This window comes from Lissotriton vulgaris, chromosome 5 (assembly GCF_964263255.1).
Source record: "Lissotriton vulgaris chromosome 5, aLisVul1.2, whole genome shotgun sequence".
Taxonomy (NCBI): Eukaryota; Metazoa; Chordata; class Amphibia; order Caudata; family Salamandridae; genus Lissotriton; species Lissotriton vulgaris.
The window spans coordinates 1,123,061,558-1,123,075,563 of NC_141693.1; the positions used below are offsets into that span (position 1 = coordinate 1,123,061,558).

At 46.5% G+C, this 14,006-nt stretch overlaps 1 protein-coding gene across 1 annotated transcript in view; it reads right to left on the minus strand.

Moving 5' to 3' along the window:
- The window catches only part of LOC147712075 (guanylate cyclase 2G-like), a 427,466-nt gene that overhangs the window by 206,055 nt on the left and 207,405 nt on the right, over positions 1-14,006 (minus strand). The window contains exon 8 of the mRNA XM_086919591.1: positions 9,109-9,232. Coding sequence (XP_086775717.1) covers positions 9,109-9,232 — 124 coding nt within the window. The remainder of the gene's footprint in view (positions 1-9,108; positions 9,233-14,006) is intronic.

Consider the following 14,006-nt stretch of genomic DNA (forward strand, 5'->3'; position numbering starts at 1 on the left):
ACCATTTGGCATGCCTGCTTTCTCTTACATGTTGAAATAACTTTTCGCAAAGCGCAATTTAAATTTGCCCCATTTTTTACAGTCCAGCCAAACCCACAAAAAAAAATGGAATCTGTTAGTGGTGACAGGGGGCAGAATATGGGAATGTTTTACTAAACCCTATTTTTAGTGCGGCATTACAAATTCAATAGAGAGAAGTTCAAGAAGTGATCAAACTTCAAGTATAACCCCATCAAGATGAGCTTCTTAAGCTTGTGTTTAGTAGTTCTCTGATTTAGAACGTGTGGTCTTTTACTTTTTTGGGATCGCATTCAAGGCCGATGACATCAATCCGGACCTCAATCTCCGCTTGTTTCCTCAATGGTAGATGATGCCAAGGAATAATCTACCATTGAGGAAACAAGCGGAGAATATCTACCCTTGCCGCCTCGTTCGGGAGCCTCGAATCACGAATAAGGTCCGGATTGATGTCATCGGCCTTGAATACGATCCCAAAAAACTAAAAACTCACACGATCTAAATCAGAGAACGACTAAGGACAAGCTTAAGAAGCTCATCTTGACGGCGTTATACTAGAAGTTTGATCACTTCTTGAACTATAACCAAAATTACGCCATGGAAATTCCTTTTCCAGAATAGGAAGAAACATCTTTGGGCCTGAGGAGAATCCCCGTAGTGAGGGCGATTCGAAACGCGTAGACCTTATTCATGCTTTAGGCCAATCTTTATTGTTTCATTTGTTAGCCAACACTTAAATTTTGTTATATTGTGAGATGGCCTTGTTTTTTGGAAATTTCTCTCTATTAAATTTGTAATGCCGCACTAAAAATAGGTTTTAGTAAAACATTCCCAGGGCGGGCATTCTGTGTATGTATGGTGTGTGAATGTTTGTACGGATGTGTGAAATAGTTTAATAAGTGTATGACTTTGTCACTTTGTATATATGGTGTATATAAAGCAGGTTTTTAGAGTATGATTGTGAATTTCAATTCTATAATGGGGCTTGAAGATAAGCAAAAAAGATCAAATTGAGTTCATTCTAGCTTTTGAGAAATCGGAGAAAATTGTAAAAATTATATAAAAAGATTTTTTATAAATATAAATAACATTCATTTTGAATAAATTCAAACCAAAAGATTGGTTTTGAAAGGGCAATTGTTTGATTCATTGTCTCTTCTACTAATGGTTAAGTATTAGTGCAGTACTGGCAACTTGTTTTGTTCTTTCTGATCTATTGACAGCCTTTGAACATCATGTTAACAATTATAGAATTCTATGTCAGGACCGGAGGCTTCGGATTATGCCATTCTTTCATCGCTTTATTCTCTACAGCAGCAAGAAAAAATAACACAACTACTTTTCCCATGAACATTTGGGGAAAAAAATAAAGTCAAACATGAGTCCTATTACAGTGTCCATGCACAGGTGTCTCCCATCATGCTCCACTGTACTTGTCTCCTCCTCTTTCTTCGCTGCTCGCAGCAAGTTAAGTTGTTTTTTTCCTTCTCTCCTGGGTTTTGGGTTTCTGTGTGGTGCCTTTGGCCTTTGGGCCGGGTGTCGGGTTTCTGTTCTTTCTCCACAGATTCCCTTGATTGGTCGCGGGACGCCTAGTGCGCTCCTTACGCGATCTTTGCCCAGTAGTGTGCGGTGTGGTGGCGCGGCCACCAGGGGCCGGTGTCTCGTTTGCTGAAGGGACGCTCCCAGAAGCTTCTAGAGTGTTCTGGCGCGCTCCTGTCACCAGCGGACCCGTGCCTAGCCTCCCGGCTCTGACACCCTGCGGGGTCGCAATTAGGTTTCCCCTTTCTTCTGGACGCCCTTTGGGTTGTACTTTTTGACGAACACCCTACTGGGTCGTAATTGTGCTGTGGGAACGCTTGCCGGGAGGCGCCCCGAGACTCTGTGGGCTGCAGCGTTTCCAGGGCTTTGCCCGTTCATTGTGTGCCTCTGGCCACCCATATCGCTGGGACTCCCCAGACTATAGAGCGCCCTGAGGAGGGTCATTGGTTTTGTCTGCTGTTCCCGCTGCTAGAGCCTAATTTACCTCGCTATGCAAGGGAACGCGGACAACTATTCGGAGGAAGACCCCCTGAACTATGTCCCGTTGGACGATGACTTTTACCAGGCGGTCGACGACTCCATCTATCGCGCGGTGGACCAGGCCATGGTCCCCCTGGAACAACGTCTTTCGGCGCGCCTGGACGAGGCCTATGCCAAGTTTGCCGCCTTGCTTCCAGTGCCGGTCCCGCCTCTGGGCCGGATTCGTCCCCTACCCCGCCTCCTCCCAAGAAGCCTTGCACTGAGGGGGTTGATTTGGCGGCTTTCGCCAGGGTGAAGAGTGCCTTCAAGGCCCTGGAGGACGCGCAGCCTCCCGCTCTTCTTCCCTCGGAGGTTCCACCGCTTTCTCCCCCTGCGATGTCTCCGGACCTGCAGCGCGACGACGACGACTCTCCGGACTCGGAGGAGGAGGCCTGTTCTTCCAGGTCGTGGCTACCTTCTCAGCCCTCATCCTCCGCAGGTCCGTCGGACATGCTGGACCCGGACGACATCGTCCACCCCCGTTCCTCAGAGTGGGTCCCTTGTGACAAGGTGGCCCAGTACGTCGCTAATAGGCTGAGGAAGCCGGTGGACAAGGATGCTAGGAGCCGCCTGCGCGCGGAGTGTCCCCGGCCGTCGTTGGAGGGCAAGGTGGCCATGACCCCGGACATCGATCCGAAAATGGTGACCTTTCTTCAGAAATTTGTCAAGGACCCTTGGAAGGGTATTGACAGGTCCTGGCGCACTTGCCAGGACAAGCTTTTGGATGCTGTCGGGCCCCTTACCAAGATCCTGGATATGGCGGAGGAGGCCAAGGTGTCGGGCGACGCGATTTCCCCGGAGGTTCTCTCCAACTGGGCCCAGAAGGCCATCATTTTCCTTGGCAACGCCAACTGCGCCCTCTCTACGGAGCGGAGGCGCTCCCTGCTTATTAAGGTGGATCCCAAGCTGGGCGACCTCGCCTCGTCGGAGGCAGGTGCAGTGGCCCAAGGGGGTTTGTTCGGTGACCCGTTCATCAAAGAATTGGGAAAGTTTGTGGCCACCTTCACGTCCCTGGATCGTGCCCAGTCCAATATTAAAAAGGTCTTCGCACCCCGGGTTTTCGACAAGGCCGGACGAGGCAGGGGCCGCTCGTTCGGCCGGGGCGCCAGCTCGGATCGAGGTCAAGGCTCCGGACGTGGCCAGTATCAGGACAAGGCCAGGTTCAACAATTTCTACCCCACAAGAGGGCAGAAGTTCGGAGGCCGTGGAGGTCAGCGCGGCCAACAGCAAGGCGGTGGTCGAGGTGAGTGTCCTGCCTTCCGCGAGTTTGAGAGTGGGGGGGCGTTTGGCACAGTTTCTTCCTGCATGGGCCTCCCTTACCAGCGATGCTTGGGTGCTGCAGACGGTTCAGGGCTTTCAAATGGAGTTCCATGGCCGTCCGTGTCAGCTACAGCGTCCTCGCCCCATTACCTTTTCCCAGCGCGATGCGGCTTTGGTGAGCGAAGAGGTCGCTGCCCTCCTCCAAAAAGGGGCGATTTGTTGCGCTTGCGAGCACCCCTCAGGTTTCATAAGCAATCTTTTCCTGGTAGACAAGGTCGATGGGGGCAGTCGCCCCGTGATAAATTTGAAGGAGTTCAACGAGTGGTTGTATCGGCATTTCAAAATGGAAGGGATACATCTCCTGCGCGATGTCTTGCGACAGTCCGACTGGATGCTCAGGCTAGACTTGAAAGACGCTTATTTAACGATTCCCATTTTTCCCCCTCATCGGTGTTTCCTCCAGTTCAGGTGGGACGGTCAGGTTTACGAGTTCACAACTCTTCCTTTCGGGCTCTCCTCAGCACCGTGGTTCTTCACAAAGGTGTTGCGACCAGTGGTGGAGGCCTTGCGGGCTCAAGGGGTCAGAATGATAGTGTACCTAGACGACATGCTGCTCATGAACCAGTGCCCCGAGAGACTGCGGTCACAGTTGCAGTCTGCGGTCAAGCTTTTACAAGGCCTAGGGTTCGTGATCAACGAGAAGAAGTCTCTCTTGGTTCCCATGCAGTGCGCTACCTTCCTCGGCTTCACCATAGACTCGGTGGAGGCCACCTTGAGCCTGCCGGCCAGGAAGATGACGCGGATCAGGCACGAGTTGCGTCAGACCCTAGCGAAGCGGCTGATTTCCTTGCGCCATCTGGCGAGGCTAGTGGGCCTGTTGTCCTCTTCGATCCAGGCTATCTTCCTGGGACCCATTCATTACCGCGCTATGCAGCGCTTGAAGGCGTACCACCTGCGGAGGGGACTAACGTACTCTCAGCTGATTCCTTTGTCGGAGGACGTGAGGGACGAAATGCAGTGGTGGCTTGCGGACATGGAGGCCTGTAATGGCCGTGCGATTTTCGGTTCCGCCCCAGATATCGTGATAGAGTCGGACGCCAGCCGTTCCGGCTGGGGGGCGAGGTGCGGAGACTTCTCCACGGACAGCGCCTGGTCTGCTCTCGAGCAGTCCTTGCATATCAACTGCTTGGAGTTGCTAGCGGGCTCCTTCGCAGTGCAATGTTGGACCAAGGACAGAGTGCAATCCTGCGTCCTTCTCAGGATGGACAACGTGTCGGCGGTCCGTTACATCAACCACCTGGGCGGTACCAGGTCCAAGATGTTGGCGGACCTGGCCAGGGATTTCTGGCACTTTTGTCTGGACCGCCAGGTGTCGGTTACGGCGGAGTATTTGCCAGGTCATCAGAACGAGGTGGCCGATTGGCACTCGAGGAATATCCTGGACGCCAGCGTTTGGAAGCTGGACCCTACCCTGTTTGCAGAGCTCTCGGACCGTTGGGGTCCGTTTTCAGTGGACCTCTTCGCGTCCCGCTTGAACCACCAGCTCCCGCGGTATTTCAGCTGGCGCCCCGACCCTCTGGCGGAGGCGACGGATGCGTTCCTCCAAGACTGGTCGGGAGTACAGGGCTATGCGTTTCCACCGTTCTCAATGATAACGCGGGCGTCAGCGTTATTGCGCCGCCAGTCGGCGCAGGTGGTGATGATCACTCCGTGGTGGAGGTCGCAAGTTTGGTTTCCTGTTCTTCTGGAACTTTCTTGGGATTTTCCGATCCTACTCCCCCAGTCTCCCCACATTCTACTGAATCCGGAGGGAGCGCCTCACAGGTTAGTCCTGGAGGGCTCGTTGCGCCTGATGGCGTGGAGGCTTTCCGGCGACGCTGGACGTTGCCTGGCCTTTCGAGAACGGCAGAGGACTTGCTCTCCAAGGCTTGGGCCGACAGCACGACCAAACGCTACCAATCGGCTTGGCTCCGGTGGAGCCGTTGGTGTGTGCGACGGGGTTTGGATCCCGTGGGGGCACCTGTAGTGCGTGTCTTGAATTTCCTGGCGGAACTGTCTGATCAGGGCCTGGCCTATCGATCGATCAATACTTTCCGGTCGGCGGTGTCTGCGGGGCACGACCTGGTTCAGGGGTCCCCGGTTGGCGAACATCCCTTAGTCTGTAGGCTCTTACGGGGTATACGGCTTGCCTTGCCGCCGGAGCCTCGGTATTCCGCCCTGTGGGATGTGAACAGAGTGTTGAATGTGTTCCTTTCCTGGCAACCGAACAGGTTTTTATCGCGTAAAGAGTTGACGGCTAAGTTGGCCATGTTGCTGTGCCTGGTGTCCTGCAGGCGTGTCTCGGATGTGCGAGCGTTGGATATAACGGCCAGGGTTTTTTCTGCTGAAGGAGTTTCTTTTACCGTCAGCAGACGGACCAAAACGCATACTAGGGTCATTTCGTACCCGGCTTTTCAGGACTCCCCTAAGCTGTGCGTAGTGCAGTGCCTCCGTGCTTATGAGGATATGACTGAAGATACTCGCCCTCCGAGTGAGCGGAAGCTGCTTATTGCCCTGCGTAAACCGTAAAAAGCAGTTACTTCACCGACGATCGCCCGTTGGGTGCGTTGGATCATGCAGGAGGCGGGGATTGATACTAAACAGTTTGGGGCTCACTCTACGCGAGGTGCCATGGCGTCTAAAGCTTTTGCCCTTGGGGCTCGGTTGGAGGATCTGATGAGAGCGGCCGATTGGTCCTCGGACTCCACGTTCAAGAGGTTCTATTTCAAGCCAGTTATTGATGTGACCAGATTGGTGGTCGATAAGCTTTGAACTGGCATAATCCGAAGCCTCCGGTCCTGACATAGAATGCGAATTTGCCTAGCCTTGGTGCTGGTAAGTTCCAATTCTATTAAGGACTCGGAGGCGAGGATTATCCCCCCCAGTGACTTCATGGAAGTGTACCCTCCCCGTATGCAATGTAAGTAAAGCGTTTATGTTCCTTTTCGAAAGTGCGCTTATGGCTCTGCGGTGTACTGCTCTTCCTGTTTTACAGCTGACGTTCTATTGGTATAGAATGGATCTGATGGTGTGTTCTTTTGCAGGAGCAGAAAATTCTAAACAGGATGCGTGAGTGGACGGATGTTCTGGCTTCGCGCGAAGAAAGAGGAGGAGACAAGTACAGTGGAGCATGATGGGAGACACCTGTGCATGGACACTGTAATAGGACTCATGTTTGACTTTATTTTTTCCCCAAATGTTCATGGGAAAAGTAGTTGTGTTATTTTTTCTTGCTGCTGTAGAGAATAAAGCGATGAAAGAATGGCATAATCCTCGCCTCCGAGTCCTTAATAGAATTGGAACTTACCAGCACCAAGGCTAGGCAAATTCGCATTCAACCTCACTGTATGACACTGTTCTCTCTATAGTTATCTGGCCAACAGATCTCATTCAGGTGGGCGCCTCCACATCCTGGAAGCTATTAATGACAAGATGAGACCCTTCGGTACTATTCTCTGCCTTGTGATCTTCACAATGTACATTAAAACTCTTAGACTGTTACCTGAACATAATAGAATTAAAATTAATTTGTTCGCCTATGATATAGTACAATATTTAAGATTCCTTTAATCAAAACTCATCCTCATCTACACCTGGAACTCTAGTACAGACCTTAAGTTGAAGCTCACAACTACTGAATCCATCCATGCTGCTAACAGCTTCACACAAGACATGAGCCAGGATGAATGTTTAATAGGAAACTTCACAGACGTATCATCCCAGTGCACATCACTTACAAAATCACTTGCTTTATCATCAACAGTAACCTTTCTTTCAAATCCCATATCAAGAAGAATACTCTGTGTTCAGGTTAACCATCAAGCACTAGTCTCCTTGCATCTGATTCCATTCTGGTTCTTCAAGGACAATTTTGCATGCCACTGCCCGAAAGTACTGAAGAAGTACAACAAAATAATTGTCACATTCATGCACTTGAATGGCTACCAATCCAGTCCTTTATCATAATCGAGGTATGCAACATCTATTTGAAGGCATTAACAACCAGTATACCACCCTGCCAACCAGAATAAACAAGCAATCTCACAGGGGAAATGCAAAATAGGAACCGACAAACTCTTCAGGTGGAAATCAGGAGGTGAAAGAAGAAGAAATACTATATGGTACTTCTTCTCACACTATGGGCCAGATGTAGGTAGCCCTTTACCGATCGGAATCGGCCGAAAATACAGATTTTCGGCCGTTTCCGATCGGTAAAGGGCTAGGGAGATGTAGGTGCACATATTCGGTAATTTTACCGAATCGTTATTATTACCGAATCGGTACTTATTACCGATTCGGTAATATTTACCGATTCAGTAAAATTACCGAAAATGCTATGTGGGTAGCCAAACTTCTATTGGCACATGGCTTACAGAATCGGCATTTTACCATGGAATACAAATCCATGGTAAAATACCGATTCCTGTGTACATGCACATCTGTGCATGTACACATGTGCCATGTGACAGACAGACGTGCCCTTAGGGCATGTCTGTGTGCCACATTGCACACATGCCCGTTTTGGGGGTGCTAGAGGGTGTCAAAGTGACACCCCCTGCACCCTTGTGAATTCTTTAATTACCGATTCGGTAAATACCGAATCGGTAATGCCTAATCATTCCTATGGGCTTCAAAGCCCATAGGAATGAATGGGCATTAGCGATTCGGTATTTACCGAATCGGTAATTAAAGAATTGTTAAGGATTCGGTAACGAATCCAGATGTTGGGACCTACATCCCATTTACCGATTTTGAAATATCGAATTGGTAAAATTCGGTATTTCAAAATCGGTAAATGGAATTTACCTACATCGGGCCCTATGTACCCAGAATCCAGAACAATGTCCCTTCAGAATTCACACTCACGTCTTTTCAGAAAGAAGGTTACAGCTCTTTTGTTAAGGGGCATGTCATCTTGGGACAATCAGGAACATTATTGCTTCATCACCCTCAAAGCCTAACAAAAGCCTCACTCCTACTTCATTACAAAGCCTCGAATAACTTACCAAAAAATTAAATACAAAACTATGGGCCAGATGTAGGTTGGCAAATACCGGTCAGTAACGGCTGATTTCGGCCGTTACCGACCGGTATTTGCTAATGGAGATGTAGGGGCCTTAAAATATACAGAATCGGTATATTTACCGATTCGTTAAATTTACTGATTCTGTAAAATACCAAATCAGTAAATTTACCGAATCGTTAAATACAGATGTAGGTGGCACTGTAAACAGTGCCACAGGCCATTACAGATTCGTTATTTACCATGTAATACTATTACATGGTAAATAACGAATTCCAGTGTACACGCACATCTGTGCATGTACACCTGTGCCATGTGGCACACAGACATGCTCTAAGGGCATGTATGTGTGTCACATGGCACACAAGCCAGTAACAGGGGTGCAACAGGGTGTCAAAGTGACACCCTGTCCCCCTTGTAAAATCGGTAATTTTACCGATTCGGCAATTACCTATTGAATCCTATGGGCTTCAAGGCCCATAGGAATCAATGGCAAATACCGAATCGGTAATAACCGAATCTTACCGATTCGGTATTTTTACCTAATTTTTTACCTACATAGCAATTACCGAATAGTAAATACCGAATCGGTAAAATTCGGTATTTACCATTCGGTAATTTGCTATTACCTACATCTAGGCCTATATTACCAATGTCCACACTGTATTCATGCTAATAAAAATATAAAGTTTTCAAAACTTGCACTGTACCTGATAGAGGCCGATGGTGGTGTAAAATACCTCCTTGCCCTGCTTATCTTTATAACCGTAGCTCGGGTTGCTTGAGATAACGGCACTCGATCCACTGCTCCCTTGTCCGTTTGGTGTTGTTGTTCTAGATGGTGTAGAATCAAAATGACCCTTGCAACAAAAATATGAAAGTCAAGCCAAGGGTAAAGAAAACAGCTACAACAAACAGTCCTCAACTCTGAAATTCACATATTCTTGATCTAGCTTTAGAATTCAGTATATCACCCACATAACGAGAGATTAGAGGTTCAATTTAGTTTGCTCTAATATTTTATCCATGTATTTCAGAATTCTTACTTACATACTTCTCCAGTCAGATAATGTTTATTTGTTGTTATTCGTGTTGTGTTATTTCTGCTTTGCCTTAATTTTTCCAATATCTATTACCTGAGCTGACATATATGTTACAGGACCAACCAGAAAATATTTCTGACCCCGCAATGGGTATGGGAAGTGCTATATAAATACAAGTACAATAAAATAATTACTTTTCTATTTGATGTTCTTCTATTTATGCTGCATTTTTATGTACTGCTTAGCAACATTTAAATAAGTAATTCTTCTAGGATGGTGATAAAGATATTTCAGGTTGATAAATAATACTGGCTCAATACCATGAATGCTTTGCACTGCAAATGAAAAAGCTTCATTTTATATAATTAATATAGGTCAGACAAGGTCTAAAGAATGCTTGACTCTATCTTGCATTTTCATGTTTTTGTCTCATTCTGCATCTGCATGCATCAGAATGTGCAGAAATGAAATACGTTGTTATGGTTTTGTCCCTGGTGATTTCAGAAGGCTTGTTCTGTAGAAGTGTAACTGATCTTTATCTATCTCCTACAGTAAGTCATATCAATAAATGAGTTTGTCATTGTTTTGGGTGCAACTAGATTTGTACTGTCATGTCAGATGACATTAGGTCAAAAGGGGTTATATTTCTATTCATTTAGTAGATGGTGTTAGAAAGGTGTTAGATGATGCTGCATTGTATTCTGCATTCTGATGTATTACGCCTGTGTAATAATTTGATACCATCTGCAGACAATATGATTTTTGCTCTGTATTTTGTTATTTCTCTCTTAAATTTCTTTATTTCGGCATGAATGCCATTAAAGAGTCACAACACAATTCATTACATTAAAATAAACATTTTGTCAAAAAATTTAAATACACCAATAAAAGTACATTTCTTAATACAAATACATCGAAGCACAACCGTTTATAAAATTATCAACGACCCCCCTGTGATTACTAGGGCACATTCTGATTCTATTCTTAGGTATATACTTCATTTATAACTGTTGTATTTTGTTATTTAAAAAAGGCTCCATTCTGTAGATAAGCAATGTCTGGCTTGCCCCAACTCTAGAGAGCAGACTCCAGTTAGTCTGTCTCATGCTTAAAACTTAAAATATTTGTGTGATATTTGCTGCTGCATTTCACTGAGCATTTTGCTAATCTTCTTTATTTTTTTTTAATTATGTTTTTATTCATTTTAGAATACAACAGTACAGGTCATGTTGGTGTCCATACAGATAACATATTATTACTCAAAATACCAGGTCTGTTCCACCCCAGGAGTCCCCTCTGAGGCAAGTGTAATCAAGTGTGTCCAGTATCCTAGCATTTGTTCATCGCCATTTGAGCAGTTGAGGAAACACGTAGCTCTCCTCGATAAGTGTTCCATTTTCCCTATTTTGTATCCCATTTTTTGGGATACCCTCTACTTTTTAACACTGCTTTCTCTGGGATCATACATTTGTCCATTTGCTTGGCCCACTCCCTCGATGTCGGCCCCTTCGCAGCTCCCCGTCGCATTGCTATGCAATGTTTGACCAATGTGTAACCCAGAGTGGCCCATTGTTGTTCTGTTGTGGTGAGATCTATTGCGTCCCGTATTGAGAGGAGTCACAATTTTCGTCTTTGACGATAGCCATGTGTAGGTGTTGTGTAGCTTTCCCCCAGAGTGGCGCTATGCCAGGGCATTCCCTCAGCATATGATAGAATGTGACCTTTTCCGTACAGCGTCGGAGGCAAAGTGGGTCTTCTCTACGACCCAATTTTGTTTAGGGTGGTACTGGGTAGATAAGTTCTGTGTAAAATCTTGAGTTGAATAAGGCGGAAGTTTAGTGGGATGGATGCTTTGATTGGAGACATTATTGTAGTTTGCAATTCCTCGTCCTCAAGTGGCCCTAGATCAGCCTGCCATTTTTCTCGGAGACGTTGGAGTGGATCAGGTAAGTTATTAATCAGCTTCCTATATGTCAATGATATGACTTTTTCCCTAGGGGTTCTGATAAAACTCAAACTTCCAAGGGGGATGTCTTCAGTATCTCCCGTGATATAGGAATTACAGCATTCAGGGCATGATGGATTTGTAGGTGTCAGAACATCTCCTTCTGGTCCAAATCATATTCTTTCTGAAGTTCAGAACATTTTTTAATTTTCCCCTTTTTCCATAGGTCACCTATAGTAGAGATACCAATGGTGTCTCATCTGCCAAATCCCTCTTGGTTGTCCAGCATCCCGAGTCTCTGGGTAAACCATAATGGCGTGGCTAGAATCAGTATACCCTGCCAGCCATGTTTTTGTATTGGCCAGGTGCCAGAAGTCGATGGTTAGGGCAGTGGGGCCAAAATAACGGCTTTTCTTTGGTAGTGAATATAGAGGCCAGTTGTGTCCTTCCCTCCCCATCTGGCATCTGTCCAGTTAATAAGTAGGTTCTGTCTGGGGATGATACACCCAGGGGAAACAACCTTTACAACGCAACTTTTACAACGCACTACCATTACAACGAAACTTTTATAACGCAACATCCATTACAACGCATGCCATTACAACGCAACCATTACAACGCATGACACTACAACGCATACCACTACAACGCATGTCATTACAACGCAGTCATTACAATGCATACCATTACAACGCATACCATTACAATGCGTAGTACCCTTACACTATCCAACACTTACCCTACTGTTGCACCCCCTGAAGTTAGAATAGTAATTTTTACCCCTACACTATCCAACACTTACCCTACTGTTGCACCCCCCTAGAGTTAGAATAGTAATTTTTACCCCTACACTATCCAATACTTACCTTACATGCAATTTAATGTTATGCGCTGTAATGGTATGCATTGTAAAGGTAGTATGCGTTGTAATGGAATGCGTTGTAAAGGTAGTTTTTAAAAATTCGTTGAAATGGCATGCTTTGAAATGGAATGCGTTGTAATGGATGTTGCGCTGTAAAAAATGCGTTGTAAAGGTATGCGTTGAAAAAGTATGCGTTGTAACATCATACATCCTACACCCAGTGATTGATAACCACTAGCTGTGATGGCCAATAGTAGAGGCGCATATCGGGGAATGCAATTCCCTATTGTACCAGGTTCTTGTTAATTTATGCATGGCAATACGGGGTGTCTTCCCATCCCATAGCAATGTCCTGATTTCACTGTCTGTTTTGGAAGTAGGACTTTAAAGGGACAGTTCTGGAGGATATATAAAAAGAGGGGGAGAGCTAACATTTTGAAAAGGGCCACACGGCTGAGCAATGAAAGGGGCAGTGACTTCCAATGTTCTATGTCATTTTGCAATCTGTTCAGAGGGGCCCAAGATTGTGTGGAAGAGAGTTGGGTCTGGGGTTATAAAAATACCACGGTAGCGGAAGCTCTCCTTTGCCACCTTAATGTAACAACTATGCTGGAGTTTTGGGTTTGACCATGGATTATATAGATTACTGACTTGCACCAGTTAATAACATAGCCGGAATATTTGTAAAAATGTTGAGAATTCTGTGTATTGATTTTGCCTTCGAGAACGGTGTGTGTGGCTGCGGTTCCCTCCCGTGGCCGGGCTTGCCTCCGCCCCCCTGTTTTGCCGGTTTTTGACCTCCGACTGGCCGGGCTTGGCTCCACCGGTCCGGCTGCAGACTACGATCCCCAGGATCCCTTGGGGCAGGACGCAACATCAGCACACGCCAGGAGGCGCATAAAGCCCCGCCTGGGGCCGAGTCCCTTGTTGCCTTCAAGAACGCTGTGTGTGGCTGCGGTGTTTCCCCCTGACTCTTCAGCTTCCCTCCCGTGGCCGGGCTTGCCTCCTCCCCACAGTGAGGTGGGGGAAACGGGCTTCCGGGGAAGAATGGAGACCCTATTTTCTACTCTATTGGGGCCTATTAGTTTGAAGATTTCTAATATCGAAATTAGGGTAGGTTCGATTGAGGACCAAATTACAAAAATTACCAATCTGACTAAAATACCTTGCAGCGAGATATGTACACTGCCCCTTGCATCTACCTCAAGTGGGGGGGTGACCAAATCTGATCAAGACAAAACTAAGAAGGTAAGGGGCAAGTCAGATACTATTCATTCAGGGGGTACTGTCGTAGTAAATAATCGATCTAACATCAGGGATAACACCCATAGCTATAGTAAAGTAGTGACAACGGAAATGCAAGATCAACCACCAAAGGATAATAGTGTAACCTTATTGACAGATAATGTGAAACCAGGGGGGTCTAACACTGAACAGTCGAAGGGTCTATGTACTACAGAAACCAACAAGGGCAATTATATACCACCAGTTATACACCTACCACCAGCATGTGGCGCTTATGTTACAGTTCTGTGTAATGTACCCAAGTTGAAGGAGGGGCAAGTAGAAAACCACGATTATCTAAAAAACAAAACTTTGTATGGGTTAACAAAAAATTGTGGTTATCCCACATCATGCGCAGAACAGATAATACTCACACAGAGAGTGGGATGGATAGGCAGCTCTCCAAAAATATTTGACGGGGGACTGTGTGATAATTAATTTTAAGTCCCCAAATTGGGCTCGTGAAACTTTACT